A 23,558-nucleotide genomic window follows, 5' to 3' on the forward strand; every position below is an offset into this window, starting at 1 on the left:
AATGAGCTGATGCACCTGAAATGCAAAGGTGCTTTCAATGGATGTACAATCAATCTGCATTTTTAGGCAATCCCAATTACTCCAGTGGTAATTAAAATGGTTTAAAAACTTGATTGGCAATCAGCTGACTTTGAGTATTAATAATTAATTAATAATTTAAAACAGGCATGCTCTTCCCAAACTGGGCTTATCCCAAAGCTTAAGTGTCAGTGAAATACTTCAGAATTGTACTTATATCCCAATTCTTTCAAATATTGCAGCCTTTACTGCTGGAAATACTGTGGATGTGGATGATGTAAGGGAGGATCTTAATGATACTGACAAGATTTCCTGTCCTGGAGGATTCGTATGACAATTTTTTTTTTCATCTTTAGACAAATGTGGTTTATGAACAAAGTTTTATGCTTTTATTTTTAAGGACTTTACAAAACAGCCTCCTAATTTCTGAACCAATGCTCTAGCTTTCATTTATTTGCTTTGATTCTCATTTGGATTGTCAAAATTCCTATGAGAAAAAATAAAATAAGTCCCTTTGCAACCATTATGCTCAACATAACTAATAGGCAATTGTCATAATTTCCTAACTTTCAAACCACTAATTAGAATGTACATAACATTTTTTCTTACAATTGCATAGTCAAGTGGAAACTCTGACTATACCCCAACAAAACAAAACAAAACAAACCACACTTTTTGTCAGTCTTTTGCTACTCTGCATTTATTTATCCACTATATATATTAAACTGTTTTCAGAATCAGAAGATATGTGCATAAATTAAAAAATAAATAAAACATAATATTGCAATATAGGAAAATCATTTTCCATAAACATTCAAGTGTTGTTTTAGACTTTTATGTTTTTATTAATTTTTTAACATAATCACCTTAATATTTGGTAAACAGTGCGTTGTCTGGATTTACATTTAACAAATATTCACTAACTATTAAATTCTATAGTCTATAATCCACATGATAACTTTACATGATTTCCTCTTTTCCCCATAGTGTTCTCTTTTACCAACCTTAAGTTAATACAATTCTTATTGTTTTAATAGGTGATAATTAAATATAAAAGTTTTCTAATATTTCTACAAATAATAATCACATCAGTATAGTATTCCTTTTCTATCTAGTCATTCTGGTTGTCTCATCATATATCCTGTTTATAGTTCTTGTTTACATTTGTTTTTCCCACAATGTTCTAAACATTTTTACTGGTTAGTCAAAAACACTATTTTAAGCTGATCGTAAACAGCGTGCTTGAATCTGGGGAAGAACATTGACTTTCTCTATCCTACCTATTTATTTTATTTATTTATTTATGAGACTTATATACCGCTTTAAGTGCAAGCACTCTCTAAGCAGTGTATACCAGTAAGCAATGTATATATATTTACATTGCCCCCAACAATCTGGGTCCTCATTTTACCTACCTCGGAAGGATGGAAGGCTGGGTCAACCTTGAGCCGGTGAGATTTGAACCACTGACCTGCTGAACACAGTCAGCTAAAGTGGCCTGCAGTGCTGCACTCTAACTGCTGCGCCACCTTGGCTCTTGTCAACTTTCCTGAAATTTTTTCCCAAGAAACAAAAAAACTCTGAAGTGAAGGAGGGGGGATTTCTGTCCCACTCTTTTGCTAACAGAAGCAGAGAATTGAACCTTTTATGGAGAACTAAAATCTGAAAAATGAACAAGTGCTGACACCTACTGGTAGATGAGGATTATGACAGCTATGGTTTTGATATAGGACTTGGTAAAATCTGGAAAGAAACTAATCTCTACTTGTGACCTTCAAAGCTTTAACAATAGAGTACAGTTGTGACAAAAAAGAAAATAATCTGGGCTATAGATAAAGTGAGACTTACAAACTTTAGGGAACAAAAAAGAGAAACTTTTTGAATTTTCTGGATTATAAGTATTTATTTAACTCTGACCTCAAAGCTATTTTCAGAGGGGGAACAATCTGGATTTTGGGATCATCATGGAAAATCAGAGATTTATAGAAAGAACTGATCAAGAAGAAATAAATACTTTTCAAGAGGAGACATATGATATGTTGAAACTAATTCAAATAACAATGATTTCAAACCACAAAGAAATCCAAAAGAACTTTGAAAATATAAACCAACTCATCTCCAATTCAATTTTATACAAAAAAAAAAAAAAAAAAAATCCAAGGAAAATACAACAGAGAAGGAACAGATAATAACTGAACATAAATTCGAGGATAGAGACTTAAAGATGAAATTCTACAAAACAAAAAAGTATGATTTAATAAAGACAACCTATATTTCAACACTACAAAATAAATTTGAGAATAAGAAAAAAGACTGGATAAAATGGACTGCAGAGATTCCAAGGAAAACACTAGAACTGGATAGACAAAAAATGATAAGAGAAGCTGTTTTAGACTTTTAAACCTCTTCATGGCATACAGCCTAGTTAGGACTGCCTAATTTCAGCCATCCACCTCATTAGATCTAGCAGAAGAAACAAGCTGTGGGTCTTGTTTGTTAAGGAACTCATTTTGGCTGGCTGCTATGGCATCCACCTTAATAGATTTTCTTCTGTTTGAAGACTACTTCAAATGTAAATTATAAGAAACATGTGACAGATGTTTATGAACTGAAAAACTGAAAGCTGCATCAAATTGTACATAAACTACTATTATAATTTTAAGAATTGATTTGGTAAACTGGAGATCTATGGAAAAATAAAAAGCACTTAGGAGAATGTGGAGAGCTACTCTTGGGGATGATTCAGATGGATAGTGAAATATATTAGACATCTACTGTCTTCTGGCTTGGTTTTAAGTTCTATCTTCTTTTAAATACATTTATTCATACATACACACATAATCAAATACATACCAATTTTACTAACAATGTCTTTATGGTGGTTCTCTAGATTCAGTACATCACATGTCAGTTCACAGAAGCTTCAGTACTTTGGATATGCATGTCTTTTTAATAGGTATTGAGGAATTCTCTATAAATTTTAAGTTGCAATGTTTATTTTAATTGTTTTTAAGGTTTAGAATGCTTCTAAAACTCTTCTAAAAGATTTTCTGATAAACTCGGAAGAAACTTTTTTTAAATGATGGCCCATCATAAGCAGTTTAGTAAAATATTTCTTCCACAATGCACAAACCTATAAGGCCAAGACAAGTTATATGCATCGAACTGTATGCTGGAAAATCCAGATTATGATCCGAGACCATTGGTATTCTGCCATTAATTATTCATCTATTGGATGTTGGTTTTATAAGATTGATCAGACTAAGAATTCAGTGCTATGTAAATTAGTACTACTTTTATTGTAATAGCCTTGTAACAGAATCTAGCCAGTGTGAAGAGGTGAAGAGCCTATAGTGTTTCCCATTTATGTTTATGTTTATAACAACAACAACAAAACAACAACAAAACAACAACAACAATAATAATGATAATAATAGAATTGGAAGGGACCTTAGAGAACTTTTAGTTCAACCCCCTGCTCAGGCAGGAAACCCTATACAATTTCAGGCAAATGGCTGTCCAGTCTCTTCTTAAAAACTTCCAGTGTTGGAGCATTCACAACTTCTGGAGGCAGGTTGTTCCACTGATTAATTGTTCTAACTGTCAGGAAATTTCTCCTTAATTTTAGGTTGCTTTTTTCTTTGATTAGTTTCCATCCATTGCTTCTTGTCCTGCCTTCAGGTGCTTTGGAGAATAGCTTGACTCTGTCTTCTCTCTGGCAACCCCTGAGAAATTGGAACACTGCTATAATGTCACTCCTAGTCCTTCTCTTTATTAAACTAGACATACCAAATTCCAGGGTTTGTTTTACCCCCCAGTCCCTTAATAATCTTTGTTGCTCTTCTCTGTACTTTCTAGAGTCTGAACATCTTTTTTACCAAAAGCGGTGACCAAAAACTGGTGACCAAAACTGGATGCAATATTCCAAGTGTGTAACGTAGAAGGTGTTATAAAGTGTTTTATGTTTTAGTTGCTAAATGTTTTCAGATTAGGTAATTGCTAGACAAAATATGAGCAGGAGAAATTGTAATTGCTTCACTTCTCAATGCATCAAGGAAATAGCAGGAAAAGTAAATTGTAATTATGCATCCCTTTTCAAGGTACAACTACATATCAAGATTATTTCTGGAATACATATGTTTGGATTAGTCTAAAATTGATCTGTATTACCTACGTTTATTTTTTAGATGGTTTGCTATTTTTTTTTATTTTTCTTATTTAAACATGAACAAAGCTCAGTAATGTATATGGTTTTAATGCAATTAAACTACTGAACAATAATGGTTGATACTATAAAAAAGCTAAGAAAGAAATTAAATAATCTACTCTTTTGATCATCAGTCATTTATATAGTATATGCTATTTTTATGCAAATGCCTATGATATCCCTTTTTATACATAGTTTTCTTAATATACATTGTTTTACAAAATATTTGATCTGAGAATGATGTGTTATAGCTGATTTCTTTCACATCCCTATGAATTATATTCATTTATTTTGAATAGAAATCACTGCCAGTATTTTTTAAAATGTCACATATTTCCTGAAAGCTCTTTTGAGGGATTTGCTCACTTCCTTATTTCTCAGGCTGTATATCAGAGGATTGAAAAGAGGTGTAAAGACTGTGTAAAAGAGGGAGACAAATTTGTTCATTTTGCTGAGAGCTACAGTCTTGGGGTGCATATATACAACTATTAATGTCCCATAAAACATTGTAACAATTATAAGATGAGTTGAGCAAGTGGAGAAGGCTTTCTTCCTTCCTGTAACAGAAGGGATTCGCAGAATGGTGATGATGATGGAGATGTATGAAGCCAGGGTAAGCAAAAATGGAGGAAAGGTTGCCACAGAAGTAGTTACAAAACTGGACAAAAGGAGTAGATGGGAACCACAGCAAATGTGTTGCATCAAAGGCATGAAGTCACAAAAGAAATGGTTCATTTCACTTGGAGCACAGAAATTTAACTGTGACATTTTTATTGTAATTGTGGTGACCATAACCATGCCACTGAACCATGATACTAACACTAACTGAAAGCAGCAACGAGTATCCACAATAGATATGTAATGAAGTGGCTTGCATACTGCAAGGTAGCGATCATAAGACATCACTGCCAGCAGATAACATTCTGTTGCTACTAGAAATCCAAACAACCAGAATTGTACAATGCATCCTCTAACAGAAATAAGTCCATCTGCAGTTAAAAGGCTGACTAGCATCCTTGGTAGAAGGGTTGAGCTATAGCAAGTCTCTAAGCAGGATAAATTTCCCACAAAGAAATACATTGGGGTGTGAAGGTTGGGGTCTGAAGCAATAAGAGCAATGATGAGAATGTTCCCTATCATGGTCACAATGTAGATCATGAGAAAAAGTAAGAAGAGGAATAGCTGCAAATCCTGGAGATCATCAAATCCCAGCAAGAGAAAATGTGTAATGATGGTTTGGTTTTCTTGCTGTATGCTACACATGGACTGCATCTGCTGGAAATCAAATATAACATAACATTTAAAAAAGGCAACAGTTGCAAATAAAATATTGCATATACAAAACAGAAAAAGGATTAATGATTTATTTAAAAACTGTTAAATTTGCTATTTAATGAGTTACATGGAAACTTTTGACTGTGGCTTAGGTACAGTCATGATCAGAGCAACCCCCAAAGAAATCTTATCACAAATGTGTTGGGGATTTCTGGAAGTTGTAGTCCTAATGGATCTAGAGAGCACTAGATTGTGAGAAAGTTGTGCTTCATCCTCTCACATTTTGCCTTGGAGTATGAAACATGATATGATATCCAAGATCACTAAAATAAAGTACAGTTGTAAAACTACGGCATCTTTCATACATTCTTTTATATATACTGTAAAGCAATAATTTTGTAACAGTTGTGTTAAGGGTTAAACTTGGGTGTACTACTTTAATAAAATCCAATACTAATACCACTACAACTTAGATGCTATGGATTAGGATACATCAGCTTGTTCTCTGCCCTTAGTTTTTCTATTCTATTCTAGTTCATCATATGGAACTTATATTCTTCATAGATTACATTCTCATTCATGAAATGCAGGTCCCATTGTTAACAATAGTTGGAAAGCTCTTCATATTACCTAATAACAAACAGTTTGAGATACTTAATGAGATTTGCTTGCCTCATAGTATGTAGTATATTAAAGTAGAGATTGTTATTTAATTCTGCAATAACTGGATCTATTTTTTCTCTTCAAATGCACTCTCTGCAATACGTTTCCAGCTGTTTGAACTGAACATCCTTTAGTCCAAGATGCTCTGCTTCTATTTTTATATAGTTCCCCCAAGAAATCTGTTTTTCCCTCTACACTATTGCAATATGTAGACATTTAATAAGGTATTCCAGCTAGGAATGGACTGGGTAACTGCATACAATTTTTATGATTTTACAAAGAGAAATACCATTTTGGGAGAATGGAGAAGACGGCAGAAACTGTGAAATACAATTTTTTGAACCAGCTTTGCAAAATATTATATTTTTCTTTGACATGCAATCCTGAATAGGTTGAGGAGTTGTTGAAAAATTGTAGGTGGTAAACTTTTACTCCTGACATTGATTGAATAAGTATGGATTAGAAGAGTTTGTTGTAAAATTCATAAAGAATAAAATTCTTCTCAATACTCTTAAATAAATGAGAGAAGATTGGATAGTAAGCTGTTTGTAATTATAATTAGGATTTATTGACCAACAAAATAAAAAAAAATTGAGGGACAAAATTATACATGGTAGAGGAAACAGAGAAGTCACAGAAAAGCAGAACCAATGAAAAGCTGAAAATATAATATAATATAATATAATATAATAATAGAATAGAATAGAATAGAATAGAATAGAATAGAAGTGGAAGGGACCTTAGAGGTCTTCTAGTCCAGCCCCCTGCTCAAGCAGGAGGACCTATACTATCTCAGTCAAGTGACTGTCCAGCCTCTTTTTAAAAATCTCCAGTGATTTAGTGATGATTTCTGGAGGCAAGTTGTTCTACTGGTTAATTGTCCTCACTGTCAGAAAGTTTCTCCTTAATTACAGGTTGCTTCTCTCTTTGATCAGTTTCCAACCATTGCTTCTTGTCCTGCCCTCTGATGCTTTGGTGAATAACATGTTCCTTCTTCTTTGTGGCAGCCCCTCAAATATTGGAATACTGTTATCATGTCTCCCCTATTTCTTATTTTCTTTAGACTAGCCAAACCCAAATATTGCAGCTGTTCTTCGTATGTTTTAGTCTCCAGGCCTTTAATCATCTTAGTTGCTCTTCTCTGAACTTTTTCCAAACTTTCAACATCTTTTTTGTGATATGGTGACCAAAATTGGCTGCAGTATTCTAGGTTTGGTCTTACTAGGGTTTTATAAAGCAGTACTAATACTTCGTGTGATGTTGATCCTATGCCTCTGTTTATACAACCCAGGATTGTATTAGCTTTTTTGGCTGCTGCTGCTGGCTCATAGTCAAGTGATCGTCCACTAGGTCTCCAAGGTCCATCTCACAGTTACTGTTTTCAAGCCAGGCCTCACCCAATCTGTACTTGTACCTTTGATTTTTCCTACCTGAATGTAAGACTTCACTTTTCTCCACATTGAAACTCATTTTGTTGGATAGGGCCCATTGTTCAAGTTTGTCAAGATTTTTTTGGATCCTGAGTTTGTCTTCTTGGGTGTTGACTACTCCTGCCAGTTTGGTGTCATCTGCAAATTTGATGAGTTCCCCTTCAATTCCCTCTTCTAAGTCATTGATGAAGATATTGAAGAGTATTCAGGGCCACTTCTGTGAACTGAGATAATTCCATCCAAATATGAGTTTCACAGTGTTTGCTTTCTCTTAGTCAACTCCCTTTTTCTCCTTATATTTGTTCTGTAACTGGGCATAAGGATACTATATTCTTATAGCCTGCCCTTTTCAGTTCTTTTGACAATCACTCATTCCTTGCCACAGATCACACATTATTCATTATATGTCCACCAGTATTTACATTAAAATGTCTCCATCCATTTTCCCGTTTTCAATAATATTCTATAAAGGTACACAAAGATTGTATATTCACTTGCATTATTTTTTCACAGATATATCCATCTTTAGAGCCATGCTCCCAAGTTTCCCTGTCTAAAAGATTTTGGACTTTTCAGATCTATTGTCTTTCTTGCATCAAATACTCTATCTAAAATTCATTGCAAATAATTTGGGTTTCCTAGCAACAACAAGTTTTTAATTCTATTCGCTCTGCTGGAGACTCTTTGTTTAGCACTTTTCATGTATAATATTTCCAAAACCTTTTTTTATTTCCAGGAATATTGCTTGACATTTTATTTGTCTTTTTAAAATTCTTAATCAATCTTGGCTTTCTGGCTACATTCTTTGCAACTACCATTTTCTAACCCCCACACTGACTCTGAGTATTGTAGTACCTTTGCAAGATTTTTGGAAGTAGCTTGCCATTACCTTCCTCCTAGTGCTGAGAGAGCATGGCTGGCACAAGCTTACCCAGCTGGCTTTGTGCCAAAGGCAGGACAAGGACTCACAATCTCCCACTTTTGCTTGATGCTTTAATCTTTAAAATGAATTGGCTTTCATTCATACACATGATATATTTCTCTTATTCTCACTTTCAAGGCATTCATTCATTTTACAGTTGCTATTCATGAAATTGGAAGTAAAGTCTGTTGTTGAATTAGTTCAGTATTGGCATATCTCATTTTTAAAAGAATATTAAATTATGACTGATCTCAGCTCTCCCCCCCCCAAATGCCCAAATTCTTCTGTGCTGCCTTGCTGTGGTGGGAGGTGTTCATGGGGAGAATGTGTGAAGAATACTCAAAGGGTATGCCAAAAGAATCTTCATACAAAGACATGAAGGTCATCTCAGCTGCCCAGCTAAAGCGAGCAGGTACTTATATTAGGTAGCAGCATATGAAAGATGCTGGAGGCAGATAATTATTTTAGTGACAATGACAAAGGCGTCAATTCATAGCGTATGGGAGAAGACAGTGGCAAACTATTCTTGTATTATTACTATGAAAACCACATGAAGAAAATAAAAAAATGATTGATGATTGCAAGATGGCTAGATTCAGTTACAGTAACACGAGTGCACCATTGAAAGAGATGGAGGGCCAGATTAGGAACAGAGCATCATAGAGAAAATCTATCTAAGTCTCAACAAGATAGTTGAGCATCTAATCAAATCCAGTTGCTGAAGTTTTAAAACACTTATTATTTTTTAAAATAAAGATAACAGAACTGACCCTTTCCTATGGGAAAAGGAAAAAACAATAAATCAGGAGGGACATTTGTTCTGATGAAGTAGTAGATAAGGAAGAGAGGAAATAAAAACAAATAGCTTTAAGTTTTAGAACAGAAATGAATCTAGAAAGAAGAAAAAGGAACACAGACAGTTCAGGATAGCAGAGGAGTTTTGAGGATATTTGAGGAAAGAGAGCAGCTGGCTAGGCTCAGAGATTCAGATAGATACATTAGAAATGTTTAGGAAAATCCAGGACTGAAGACTAGACTGGAAATTTAAAAAACAAAATCCGAGAAAACATCAGCAACAACTATACTACTGACAAAAGAACTGCATAGAGGTGTCCATAAAGTTTCCAGGAATCAACTTCAGGTTAATCAAGTCTTTATTTTCAGATAAAACAACAAAAATACTGATATGGTCATTCTGAACATTTTTATTTATACATATTCCTATAGATCAGGTAGTAATTGGTTCAACAAGATCAGAGGCAAGCAGCCTGATTATAAAGACCCAACTCTGTAATGTTTGGTTTTTAATTTAATCTTCACTGATGGTCAGAGACTAACCATAGTTTACTTAACCAAGAGAAAGATTTTTAGGTGACCACAACCAACATAGATTTGCAGAAATTACAATGTTGGAGAAACCTGTTAAATGCATCATTAATAAAAGAAAATGCTTGTATTTTTTTTTTTTATAATTACATCTTCTTTAGAATAGTCAGCATTCATTCTGGATCAGTGCATATCAGTTGCCAAGATATTGTGAGAATACTACTACTGTTTTAATTGACACGACGCTGGAAATATGTCACACAACTAAATCTTTCTTTTTTTTTGCACTATTCCCATTTAGGTAGAGATGTTCCTATTGCTACTCATATGACCTTTCTTATAGGTTACATTAAAATAAACAGAGATACCCTACTACTGAGAAAAAAAAAATAAGAACCAAAGATGATCTCTTTTTGTCCAACTTTCAGCAAGGAAGAAATTGCTCTTTGATCAGTTTTCTTCAAGAGTACATATCAGTATCTGAATGTCATGGAACTGGGACTGGAAAAGAATCAGTAGTCCCAAAATAAAAGACTTAAATTCAAAGGACACCAGAAATAGTTGTATTTATAGTTCATTAGCTCTTCTTATTTAGAATTTTCTTTCAGTGGTTAGTTCAGTGTTTTTTCAGTTCTTCCATTATACCCCAATTTGTCAAAGATTGAATTATTTTTTGCAGGTAAAGCTTTGAGATATGGTATTTTTTCTTTCAAATGCCTAATAATTACATTTTTAATTACAGTGGCAAACTCTGAAATCATTATATAATCATGGCCATTAGTATTATAAACCGATTCTGGACATTAAAGAATTGAAATTACATAAGTCTGCACCCAAGTTGCAGATAAGAATGTTTTATTATGCCAGCAGATCAAGGAGATAACAGTCCTCTAAACATTTAAAACTTTATATTAATTTTAAATACTGACTTTTAAATATCTTGGAATTGGAACAACCCAGTCCAAGCTTTAAACAACTCAAGATATTAGACTTATATATACTGAACAGTATGAAAATTATAAGAAAATAAGAATTTGTATTATAATTGTCAACCTCATTACTACACTTTTCCCACGAAAAATAAGACATGACTTTTGATGATTAATTTATGATCTGAAAAAGTAAAAATACTTTAAAATGGATTTCCAAGATTATATTCAATGTAATATAAAAATAAAAATGTGGAGTGAATGTAGCAATATCTAATTTCAAAAGTACAGTCTATTTACCCCTATTGTCATACCTGTATTATTTGAAAGAAAAAAGGAAAGGGAAACATATACTTGGGCATTATTATAGGTCAGGAGCCAAATAATTTTATAGCAAGTTTCCCAACTGAATTGCAATATAAATAAACATGACAAAATCTCTTTTATTTTAGATAAAATGTTTGAATCTAAATTAGAGCAGTTGAAACAGAACTTCACTTCAATCAGTTGGGCAGCTATAATTTCCTAGTATGTTATACTGCATTCAGTGGAGTTTATATTAATGAAATATATGAATGCAAGTTTACATTATCTAGCTACCATTCTCTAGTTCTCACACAACACTATATTGGTGATCTTTCCTGGACTTGATTTAAAACCTGGTATTTAATTATCACAAGATAAGAATAGACTCCAGTCATAGCCCACTTCTAGTTGTATGAAAGTTGAATTTGCTTTAAATAAATGTAATACTCTTTCAGAGAAATGACAGAGTTTCATTAACAATTTGAATTCTTATGTATTTTATATCATTTTTGCAGATATCATTTTGTAACAATGGCCAAAAGTGAAGAACAAAATCAAACCATTACCAAATTTCTTTTGCTGGGATTTGGAGATTTTGGTGATCTGCAGTTTCTTCTCTTTGTCCTCTTACTGATGGTCTATATTATGACCATGGTTGGGAATATCCTTATCATTGTCCTGATTGTTACTGATTATCATCTTCACACTCCTATGTACTTCTTCCTGTGTAATTTGTCCTGTCTTGAGACATGCTATAGCTCTAATATTCTTCCAATAACATTGACCAACCTTCTATGTAAGGATCCAATAGCTATTTCTATAATTGGCTGCATGATACAATACTACTTCTTTGGTTTCTTGGCAGCCTCTGAATGTTACCTTCTAGCAGCAATGTCTTATGATAGATATGTAGCAATCTGTAATCCACTACTTTACAAAGCCATTATGAATGGCAGGGTTTGTCTGAAGCTTGTGGCTGGATCCTGGATAGGTGGCTCATTGGCTATTAATATAACTATGTATCTAATGTACCAGCTAAAATTCTGTGGCCCCATTGAAATCAACCATTTCTTTTGTGATTTCAATCCAATATTAAATCTTGCATGCAACAATACACATGTGATTGAAATTTTAACTGCATTATTAGCTGCTGCATGTTCATTGCCACCTTTTATGTTGACTTTGACATCCTATGTTCATATAATTTCTACTATTGTGAAAATGCCATCCGCCAATGGAAGGCAAAAGGCATTCTCAACTTGTTCCTCACACCTCGTGGTGGTGTCCCTTTTCTATGGTTCAATAATGATTGTCTACATTTTGCCTAAAACAGATGGACTGCGAGAAATCAACAAAGTCTTGTCTCTGTTTTATACAGTCCTGACACCTTTATTAAATCCCTTGATATACAGTCTAAGAAATAGGGAGATAAAAGAGGCTTTTGGAAAAGCAGTTACTAAATTATGTGCTGTTAAAAAAATACACCACTGGAATTTAGTTTGAATGTTTAATAAAATGCTAGTTGGGTTCCTATTTGGTTAAAGATGTTGGTTTATTGTCTCTTTCTCTTCCACTACACAAAGCAACTATTTTTTCAAAGGGTACATGTGATTAAGATGTCTTCTGTTGATTTAATTAAAATCTGGTGGATTCACAGTAAGACCATGATTTCTGCCGAAACACATTGCTGCTTTTATAATACTTCCTGGATTGACCATGCAACCATAATGTTATGGAAAGCTATGATAGCACCGAATGTATGAGGCAAATACAGTCATATCAGTTGAGTTTCTTGTAGTACTATTCATGTTGAACTCTGTCCCCTTCCACTTAATCTAATTTATACTATGGACCAAATAAATTAGATAAATAGATTCTGTCTTTTATAAATAAATAAATAAATACAACAAACAGATAAACCTTTTACTATATTATTCAAAGTATGTTTTACACATGTTATATTTAGAGTTTCCCCAGTAACTTAAAATGTATGTTCTCTACTTTCAGCTCAACAGATTGCAATTTAGCACAATATAATAATTTATTATCTTCATTTGCTTAAGCTTGTCTCATATATAAATATATTATTTAATATAAGCAGTATACTGATACTATATAAATACTAAATGTTTAATCAGAATATAATTGTGTGATGTGAAGTGTTGTGTCCTGAGCCTGCAAAGGCAGGCTCGGGATGTTGCAATGGTCCCGGGCAGTTGCAAGCTGCCCGGGACCAGACTGGCTGGTGCCAGTGCTTGCGCGCATGCGCGGGGCGCGCAGCACACCTAAATGTTGCTTTTTGGCTCGGGAATCATCTTTAAGAGAAGCTGAGAGGTTTGTTCTGCTCAGAGTTGTAACGGGGGCTACTGAAGACCAATAAAGAGTTCCTGAAACCACAGAATGTCTCGCGTCGTCATTGCCATTAACTGAGGACTCAACACTGGCGACGAAGGTGGGATTGCCTTACAATTACACAAAGGATTGTAAGCTTACCCTGGAGTCCTGAGACAGCGAGGAAACGGCATTAAATTCAGCAACTGCCTGCCAATACAGCTTCGTTGGAGGTAAGCTGGCTGATAGACCCTTCCTGCTTTACTGAAAATGGCAAAGATAGGGAAACTTTCTGAGTTTGATGTTACACATCCAGAAAGATGGGAATCTTATGTGGCCCGAGCAGAAAATTATTTCAGAGTAAATCAAGTGAGAGAAGAGGGCTTAAAGGCCGCCACCCTGCTGTGTGTTTGTGGTCAAGATGCATTTGAAATTGCTGAAAACTTAGTAGCCCCTGCACCTCTTGAATCTGTTACCTACACAGATTTAAAGAAATTATTAAAAGAGCATTTTCAGCCCAAGTTGTCTGTTATTGCATGGAGACATACTTTTGAACAGAGGGATCAACGGGCTGGTGAGTCAGCTAAAGAGTACATTGCTGCATTAAGAAGAGCAGCTAAACATTGTGAGTTTAAAGACTTAGAGGAAAGGTTGAGAGACAGATTTGTATGTGGGCTGAGAAACAGAGATGTGCAGCAAAGACTTTTTGCTAAAGAGGACATATCGTTCCAAGATGCCTTGAGAGAGGTTACTGCAGAAGAGGCAGCAAGTGGGGCAATCAAGAATATGAGGCCTATCAGAAGTACTCCAGAAGCTGTTTTCGTGCACCACGAGGGAGTCCAAGGAAGCTCGGAAGAGGAACCTGATGAAGAAGTAGATCATCTCTACCCAACCAAAGAAGGGAAGCAGAGGGAAGGCAAAGAAAAGTCTTCACCTGTACCCAAGTGCTTCGGGTGTGGAGGTCGCCACAAGAAGACTGACTGCAAGTTCCGTTCTGCAATCTGTAGAGCATGTGGGAAGCAAGGCCACATAGCAGCTGTGTGTCTGGGCCATCAGAAGAATTGCACCTGAAAGGTACCAGGGTCCCCAGCCAAAACAGGGTGGGTTTCTGTGCTTCATGAAGAAGCATTTATAGGACAGGCAAACACAAGCCACTCAAAAAGAAACTGTCACTTAAGGTGAAATTGCAAGGGGTTCCATTGGTCATGGAACTAGACACTGGGTCTACTCTTTCAATCATCTCCATTCACACATTCAGAAAGATTTGTTCTGGTAGTGGTTTTCAGGCCAAGCTCAGGCCTTCTAATATAGTGCTAACAGACTTTCAAAACTCCAAAGTGTGTGTTAAGGGGGAGGCCACCCTTAACGTACAGTATAAGGATTTTGAAGGTCCATTAGATGTATTGATAGTGGGGGGTGAGCGCACGAGTCTCATAGGACTCGATTGGTTTGAGGCCTTGGAAATACAAGTTACAGGGCTCAATAGCATGCAAACAGTAGATTTACAGGAAGTCTGCAAAGAATTTGCAGATGTTTTCAGCCCCCAGCTGGGCACATACAAAGGGCCCCCAGTCTCTTTGAAGTTGGACCCTACTGTCACTCCTATCAGAGTAAAGGCAAGAAGGGTACCTTTTGCTTTAAAAGGGAAAATTGATGCTGAATTGGACAAATTAATTCAGCAAGGAATTTTAGAATCTGTTGACTCCAGTCCTTGGGAAACTCCCATAGTCACGCCTCTTAAGGCTAATGGGGACATTCGCATCTGTGCAGATTACAAATGCACTCTCAATAAGGCATTGCAACAACATGCCTATCCTGTAGCTGTAGTCAGCCATATTCTGGCCTCCCTCAGGGGGGGGGGGATGTTTTTGCAAAGCTTGACTTAGCACAGGCTTATCAACAGCTGCCTGTTGATGAAGCTGCTGCTGTAGCACAAACCATTGTAACTCATAGGGGGGCATTCAAAGTCCAGAGACTACAATTTGGAGTAAACGTGGCTCCTGGAATTTTCCAAAGTGTAATGGAAAATACCTTGAGGGGTATACCAGGGGTTTGCCCCTATTTTAATGATCTCTTAATTGCTGGAGACTCCACCCAAAATCTGGCTGAGAGATTGAGGGCTGTCCTGCTGTGGTTCCGGAAAACAGGACTCAAGCTTAAAAAGGACAAATGTAAAATTGGGGTGCCGTCTACAGATTTTCTGGGATTCAAAATTGATGCCAATGGGATTCATCCTACTGAGTCCAAATTAAAAGCTGTCATGCAAGCTCCTAGACCTAAGTCCAAAGCTGAACTGCAAGCTTTTCTGGGACTCTTGAATTTTTATAATTCATTCATTTCTAACAAGGCTAATGTAGCTGAACCACTTCATAGGCTTCTGGACAAACAGGCAGTGTGGCAGTGGTCACAGGCACATGAAGCAAGCTTCAATGAGGTTAAGGCCTTGCTAACATACAACAATGTGCTTGCACACTTCAATGAAACTCTTCCTGTGTGCATCACTTGTGATGCTTCTCCTTATGGAGTAGGAGCAGGTACTCAGTCACCTCAGACCAGATGGAACTCAGGTTCCTGTTGCATATTACTCCAGAACCTTGTCTTCTGCTGAAAGGAATTATGCACAGATAGACAGGGAAGCCTTAGCTGTTGTTGCTGGAATTAAAAAATTCATGATTTTTTATATGGCAGACATTTCACGGTCTACACTGATCATAAGCCTTTGTTGGGGTTGTTTACCACTAACAAACAGACCCCCCACATCATCTCCCCCAGGATGCTCAGATGGTCAATATTCCTGTCAGCATATGACTTTTCTCTAATTCACAAACCTGGCAAAGAAATGGGCCATGCTGATGGCCTCAGTAGATTACCCTTACAAGTAGTAGAGGCTGACCCAACCCCGGCAATCAACATCCTTTTAATTCAGGCACTGCCTGAATCACCTCTAAACGCCAGGGATGTGGCTGCTGAGTTAGCCACAGATCTCACACTCTCTCGTGTCTTATCCTGGGTTTTGTCTGGATGGCCAGAGAGTTGTCCAGGCACTGAGTTTCAGAGTTTCTGGCTGAAAAGGAACGAGTTATCCACTTTCCAGGGTTGTCTGCTGTGGGGCAGCAGAGTTGTCATTCCTACCTCAATGAGGTCTAGGGTCTTAGGTTCCCTTCACAAGGGTCATCCTGGCATTGTACGAATGAAGGCGCTTGCGCGCAGCCATCTGTGGTGGCCTGGGTTAGACAAGGAAATTGAGGCTAAGGTGCACGCTTGCCACCTTTGTCAGTGCTCACGCCCAGAAATGCCTCAGGCTCCTGTGCATAGATGGGAAGAAACACAGTCTCCATGGTCTAGGGTGCACATCGATTACGCTGGGCCCTTTCAGGGTCAATTCTTCTTGGTCCTGGTTGATAGCTATTCAAAATGGCTTGAGGTTGTACTTGTCTCTTCCACCACCACTGCAAAGACTATCCAAGTATTGAGGGGGATTTTTGCTGCACATGGGCTTCCGGATGTTTTGGTGTCTGACAATGGCCCTCAATTCCAAGCTTTCTTACAGGCCAACATGATTTGTCACGCCACCTCTGCGCCCTTCCACCCTTCCACCAACGGGATGGCTGAATGGATGGTCCGCATCACCAAGGATGCTTTAAAGAAACGGACCTATGGGGACTGGCATCACAAGTTGGCTTACTTCCTCCTTGCTTACCACACTACACCTTCCACTTCTATGGGGAGAAGCCCAGCTGAACTTCGCTGGGGGCGCAAACTGACTACTAAACTTGACTGGTTGCACCCGGACAGATTGCCTCCTAGGGGTACACAACCCAGGGCACCGAGGCAATTGCAAGTGGGTGCCCCTGTATGGACCTGTAACTACAGGCCAGGTCACTTGTAGGTTCCTGCTCTAGTTTGCAAGGTTACAGGTCCTTTGTCCTACGAGGTCTCCTTGGATGACGGTCGTATCCTGCGACGGCATATCGACCAGCTGCGTACAAGACTGCACTTACCTTCAGAGACTCCTGGTTCTTTTCCAGGGGGTGAGGGGGACCCCTACAGGCAAAGGGAGGGGTGTTGGCAGCAACCAGGCCCCAACAGAGAGGCCACAGATGGCCTATCACAAGATTCCGCAAGTGTTCTGAACAGGAATTCAGGGGAACCAGCTAGCACACAGGCTACAGTGCATACTCCAGCCAGGGAGTCACCCCGGGGGCATAATCATTACACACATAAACCTTTCAGCACTCCAGTCAGGGAGAATAATCGGGAGCATCCTAATAACTCAAACATTGCAAGAGAGCTGGCACACAATCAATGCAATTGGCCCAACATCGCCACCGTCCCCAGAAAAGGACACTTCTACAGGGAAATGATAGAAGGGCCAAATCCAGATCCTGAACCCTCTGGTTCAACAGAGGGGGCAACTGAGTTTTGAGACAGTACTGAAATTACAGACAGTCCTACTATGGAACTGGGGAGTGGAGGAAGGCAGCCTCATGCTAGGTCCAGTGTGGGCTCGAGAGGCTCTTCAGAGTTGCCCAACAGTGGCAGCCTTCTAGAGGGGCCAGAACGCCTGCAACTAGGCAGGTCAACCAGGTTAGAGAGAGAGCAAAGTCCTGGTCTGACGAGCCTGGTGGGCAAGCAAGCAGGTCAGGAAATGGGGCATGGTCCACGGGGGCCACCAGGGTCTGAGAAAGGGGGTGAACCTATAGCCTCCTCTGGACAAGGTGTACCTGGGAATTATCAGGGCCTACGAAGATCACAGAGAGATAAGAGGTCTCCCAAATATCTTGAAGATTTTATAACTCTGCTGGCCAAGCAGAAACAGTAAGAGGGTGTTTCTGTGGAAGCCGGAAAAGGGAATACTGGGAATTAATCCCCAGAACAATAGCATGGTAGCATTGAGCAAGGGTGGGCACACTACGCTCATGTTGAGGTCGCGTGTAATTACTCATGTAGTCTTAGCCGGGGGGGAAGGGGTGTTGTGTCCTGAGTCTGCAAAGGCAGGCTCGGGACGTTGCAATGGTACATGCGCGAGGTGCGCAGCGCGCCTAAATGTTGTTTTTTGGCCCGGGAATCGTCTTTAAGAGAAGCTGAGAGGTTTGTTCTGCTCAGAGTTGTAACGGGGGCTACTGAAGACCAGTAAAGAGTTCCTGAAACCACAGAATGTCTCGCGCCGTCATTGCCATTAACCGAGGACTCAACATGAACCATGTTGATTCACAAGGAATCAGCATCTTTTTGATACTAGCCCCTGTAAACTAATTACCAAGGTAGAAAATCTTCAATATTTTATGTGTAATCAAACATTATGTTTTGAAGTTATATTTAAACTAAAATACATTTACTCAGCCTGGTGCTTTCTAGTTATCTTAGGAGCATGAGTGCCAGAATTATAAGATGGGAAATCTTGGCAAATCTAAAGTTATCATGGAGAGAAATAAAACCTAGATTATAATTTCTGTTATTTCTAACATCTCATCATACACTCACTCATTTACACACACACACACACACACACACACACACACACATTTGAGTTACAAATAACTTGAGGCAATGAACCTAACCAGTACACCTTCTTCCTCCTATTTTCCACCACAACAACAACCCTGTGAGGTGAGAGTGACTGGCCCAAAGTCACCCAGCTAGCTTTCATGGCTAAGGCAGACCAACGCATGGTCTCCTGCTTTTCATGCTAATGTATTAGTATAACAAGATATGTAGTCTAATAAAAGTATGATGTTTCCATCCTTGATCTAAATAAAGTTAGATTTAGAAATCCCTTACAGATGCAGAACCTGAAATAGATCAAATTGTACTATGGGGAAAAAGAGTAATCCCCTCCCTATTCAAGAATATGAATGTCCTGATTGCATCTCAGTTCTCTAACTGCGATCATAGATCTTTCCTGCATTCTTAGAGGAATAGTTTCCATTCTGACGCTCAGGGTATTTTGGGAAGAAACTTGTCAGAATCCTCCAGATTCCATGGCCAATGGCTATGCTATCTGTCTTATTTTGCCAATTCTAGTTCCAAACTATTTGGAAAATTGGACAGCCCAGAGTTAAAGAAGTGCTTTAGCTGTAGTATGATGATGTAATGAATTTGGGTACTTCTATCTCCGCTTTCCTTTTCCAGTAGCAAGGAAGTGAAAGCAGATTTTTGAATGATTATTTTCTAATGGTTTGTGGCCAATTTAAAAGTGCCATTTTTGTGTTGCACCTTTTCTCGCACCTACCTCTCTCTCTCTCTCTTTTTGTAGAGCAAGGGTCTGATATGAACTGGAACATGTTAAGAGCTGCATGGAAGAATGGAGCTAACTGATGCAGTGAAAAGCAGAAAGAGGTCCAGATTAAAAATAATACCTTAAACTTTCAGCTTTCACTTTTACAAGTTATTTTTCTTTTACATAGTTTCTTCCACCCAATTTCTTTCTGGAAATCAGAAATATCAAGATTTCTAAGTCTATTAAAATGGGAGAGTGAATTGCTGTGGTTGTGGGTTGCACAGAAATTCCTCCATGGAGTGTATCTGGATTCCATTTCAATATGTCCCAATTGTACGGGTGAAGCATGCTTGAGAACTTTATACATACGTATATGTATTATATATGTATGTATATACTGTATGTATATGCATGTATGTATGTTTGTATATATGTACACACACACACATATATATTTAGAAGACAAATTTGCCCTATTGATTGTATTAACAATGATATCCCCATTTTATGTTCGTCCCATTTTATTCTGTTTGGGGAAAATAAGCATGTAAAATCTATCACAAGCTATGCGGACTTGTTTTATTTTTCAGAGTCTTCTTCTCCCCAAATGATTTTTTTATACTTTCTTCTGTCCTTAAGCATTTTGGGCATTGTGTTCAAGGGAGCTGTGATTGTTTAGCTATTTTCAGTTTCCCCTGGGCATCAGCATTTAGAGACACTGAGTCTTCCTTTAGGATAAGCTGAGCTAATTTGCACAGCAGGGACTGTGCCATTCAATATAAGTTAAACTTAAGGTTAGGATGACAATGTTCTTTCTTTTCTTTTTTTGAGAGTGTCCAATTAGATTTCACTTCAATTATTTCCTTTATTTATGTCAGTCCTGAGTCTAAACTAGAGGTCAAGGCAAGGTCAATCGGAGAATCTGGTGCTGATGATGACAAAAGATGAAGAGCTACTCATTGAATATACTTCCCACAAAGGTAATTCGAATTGCTGCACACCTATTTAGACAACCAGGTGTAGCAGACAACAATTTTTCACACCTCTATTTTTCTTCCATTTTCTTCTTCAACATGATAGGGACATTATGCTGCAGCCCCAAGTCTTTCTATTTCTGATTTTAGCCAGGTATAACTTCTGTCCGAGTGATGCATTCCATTTAATTCTGTTCATAACATGAAATGAAACTTTGTTTAGGACTCTTTCAAGTCTTCTTGAGGTTAGATTTTTCAATTTTTTAAAGATGCATTTTTATTATCATTTTACAAAATTGTTGAAACAGCATTGAGCATTCTATTTTGGTAGAACACTGGCATTGAAGTATGAAATACTCAGCAAATAGGTGAGAAAAGATGAATACATAGAAATTGTTCTCTCTGGTATAAACTCTTGAAATGTTAATATACCTACAATTGTGCCCATCCCATTCCCAAAGGAGTCAGCTTCATGCTTCTTAAAAGAGATATATATATATATATATATATATATATATATATATATATATATATATATATATATATATAAAATGGAATTTATTGATAGTAAATTTAGAAGTTTGTATATAAAAGGGGAAAGTAATGGCAACATATTCTTATAGTTTTGCCCAATTGTAGAACTATTATATGCCTGACATCCTAAGAATGAACTCTCAAAGTTTTATTTGCTGGATAATATTTAGGCAGAAAGAGAATTTGGGAAAGAAAGTCACAGTACATTCACATTATATATGAGAGTATAATTCCTAGTATTTAAGTTATTTCACTAAACAATAGAGAAAATATAATGCAAAATAAGCTTTAAATTTATATATACATGGCAAATTATAAATAGTATTATAAATAGTATGAAGTACCATATCTCCTGTGTGAATAAACAAGAGCAAAAACAAAAGCAGAACAGTTATTGTGTAAGAAAATCTTACCTAACGGATGTTCATTTGCAGAATGCGATTGAGATTTTTGGACTAGTGAATGTTGAGCATATTGTGGAAACTGAATTTAGCTGGAGTGAAAGTCAATAGCTTTTCACAATCTCTTGTGCTGAGCTAAGTGATAATAGCATGCTAATCTTGGCAAATTTGAAAACAACATAGAAGAATCACTTCAAGTTGGACATTAGATGGAAGGTTTTCAGTAAAAAAAAAGCAAAAAGCAAATGAAACTAATTTCCTCTGAATCTCATTTCCTAATTTCAGTTAGTGCTGAGAAAAATGAACAGATTGCTCAAGACTTTTGTTCATCTTCAGGACAGCTCTTTAATAAAACATATTATGAACTTCACATAAGCAAGAGTGAATTCAGTGAGACTTTCCACAAAAAAACAGAAGTTGACAAACTTTTATTTTAGAACCATAACTTCTGAACATTTCCCTGATCTCATCATGTTCACCTATTTGTTCTCAAATCACTTTTTCTCGGGCTCTTATATATTGTACTGCTGTGGCTTGTAAAATGAAATTCAGACAATTTCATTCACCTTTATGTATTTCATATTCATAAACTGCTTTATAATTGTGGTACTTGTTTAAGAACTGCATATCTAATTTCTGATCATCTCAAATACTTTTTTGTATCATATTTATCATACACATTTGTATCATATTTGCAGGCATAACAGTAGCAGGACAAGAGAACCAAACTGAAATCACAGAATTATATTTGATGGGATTTGTAGGACTTGGGGATCTGCAAGTTCCTGCCTTCTGCCTCTTCTTACTTATCTACCTTGTTACCATGGTTGGGAACATCCTCATCATTTTGCTGGTTGTTACTGATTCTCACCTTCACATCCCCATGTATTTATTCCTGGGTAGTTTCTCTTTCCTGGAGATATGCTACAGTTCTAATATCCTTCCAATGATGTTGGCTAGTCTCATTCATGGTGGGAGAAAATTAATTTCTGTAACTGGCTGTATAACACAATATTATTTGTTTGGTCTCTTGGCAGTTGCTGAATGTTGTCTCCTAGCGGCAATGTCATATGATAGATATGTAGCGATCTGTAAGCCACTCCATTACACAACATTAATGAATGACAAAATTTGTGTCCAGTTTATAGTTGGATCATGGATCCATGGTTTATTTGTTATGACCTTAGTTTTATATCTAATGCACCTGTTAAAGTTAAAGTTCTGTGGGCCCAGTGAAATCGATCACTTCTTTTGTGAATTGAATCCAGTATTAAAGCTAGCGTGCAGTGAAACTTACTTAATTGAACTTGCAACTACTTTGTTATCTGTCCTGTGTATTTTGCTTCCTTTCTTTTTAACTTTGGCATCTTATGTTTTTATTATTTCTACTGTCATGAGAACGTCATCTGTCAGTGGAAGGAAGAAGGCTTTCTCAACCTGCTCCTCACATCTCATGGTGGTATCCATTTTCTATAGCACATTAATGATTGTCTACATTTTGCCCAAAACAGATGGCCTGAAAAGAATCAACAAAATTGTATCTTTATTTTATACGATTCTGCCCCCTTTGTTGAATCCCCTGATATACAGTTTACGAAATAGGGAGGTAATAGAAGCACTTAGAAAAGCAGTTGCTAAATTATATGCCATTGAAAGAATATACCACTGTAATCTAGTATGAACACAGAGAGAGAGAGAGAGGCACACACACAGAGATACACACATACATCTCTATCTCTATCTTATCTCTATCTCTATCTCTATCTATATATCATCTATATCTATCTATATCTTTCTTTATGTTGTGTTATTTCCCAATAAAATCAAGATTTGGGATTCTTTGAGAACACCATCACATTTCTTGATTTCTCCAGATTATTATGATTAAAGATTAGGGATACTAAAGAATTCTGCCATAATTTTGTCCTCCTCACCAAGAAAGTCAAACCAGGATGAATGGTATAAACAAGTGAATTTGGTTATTTTCATTTTATTCTGAGAAATAAAGATTCTGATGAGTTG

General features: G+C 36.9%; 3 protein-coding genes across 6 annotated transcripts; 2 read left to right on the plus strand and 1 right to left on the minus strand.

Moving 5' to 3' along the window:
* Positions 1 to 3,695: 3,695 nt before the first annotated feature.
* On the minus strand, positions 3,696 to 21,606 carry LOC120314615 (olfactory receptor 11L1-like). 4 transcript variants are annotated; one of them, XM_039357884.1, is made up of 2 exons: positions 21,549 to 21,606; positions 3,696 to 5,500 (listed from the first exon to the last, which is right to left on the minus strand). In XM_039357884.1, exon 2 carries the CDS (start codon positions 5,495 to 5,497, stop codon positions 4,544 to 4,546), a length of 954 nt encoding a protein of 317 aa, XP_039213818.1. In that variant the 5' UTR covers positions 5,498 to 5,500; positions 21,549 to 21,606; the 3' UTR covers positions 3,696 to 4,543. The 4 variants fall into 4 exon arrangements, with proteins under 4 accessions (XP_039213818.1, XP_039213816.1, XP_039213817.1 ...); XM_039357882.1 differs by lacking the exon at positions 21,549 to 21,606 and adding an exon at positions 6,453 to 6,514; XM_039357883.1 differs by lacking the exon at positions 21,549 to 21,606 and adding an exon at positions 6,173 to 6,286.
* On the plus strand, positions 9,408 to 13,464 carry LOC120314614 (olfactory receptor 1009-like). Its single transcript, XM_039357881.1, has 2 exons — positions 9,408 to 9,656; positions 11,592 to 13,464. Exon 2 carries the CDS (start codon positions 11,608 to 11,610, stop codon positions 12,577 to 12,579), a length of 972 nt encoding a protein of 323 aa, XP_039213815.1. The 5' UTR covers positions 9,408 to 9,656; positions 11,592 to 11,607; the 3' UTR covers positions 12,580 to 13,464.
* Positions 20,468 to 23,558, plus strand: LOC120314613 (olfactory receptor 10C1-like). The gene is made up of 2 exons (XM_039357879.1): positions 20,468 to 20,607; positions 22,235 to 23,558. Exons 1-2 carry the CDS (start codon positions 20,559 to 20,561, stop codon positions 23,215 to 23,217), a joined length of 1,032 nt encoding a protein of 343 aa, XP_039213813.1. The 5' UTR covers positions 20,468 to 20,558; the 3' UTR covers positions 23,218 to 23,558.

The sequence above is a fragment of the Crotalus tigris genome, unplaced genomic scaffold (genome assembly GCF_016545835.1).
Source record: "Crotalus tigris isolate CLP2741 ecotype Arizona unplaced genomic scaffold, ASM1654583v1 scf7180000018954.1625260, whole genome shotgun sequence".
Lineage (NCBI taxonomy): Eukaryota > Metazoa > Chordata > Lepidosauria > Squamata > Viperidae > Crotalus > Crotalus tigris.

Excerpts from the sequence above, each read along its gene's own strand:
- LOC120314614 (XM_039357881.1), top strand. The coding sequence starts at position 11,608 with ATGGCCAAAAGTGAAGAACAAAATCAAACCATTACCAAATTTCTTTTG.
- LOC120314613 (XM_039357879.1), top strand. The coding sequence starts at position 20,559 with ATGATGACAAAAGATGAAGAGCTACTCATTGAATATACTTCCCACAAA. Across the intron at positions 20,608-22,234 it reads TGAATATACTTCCCACAAAG|GCATAACAGTAGCAGGACAA; the intron begins GTAATTCGAATT and ends TCATATTTGCAG.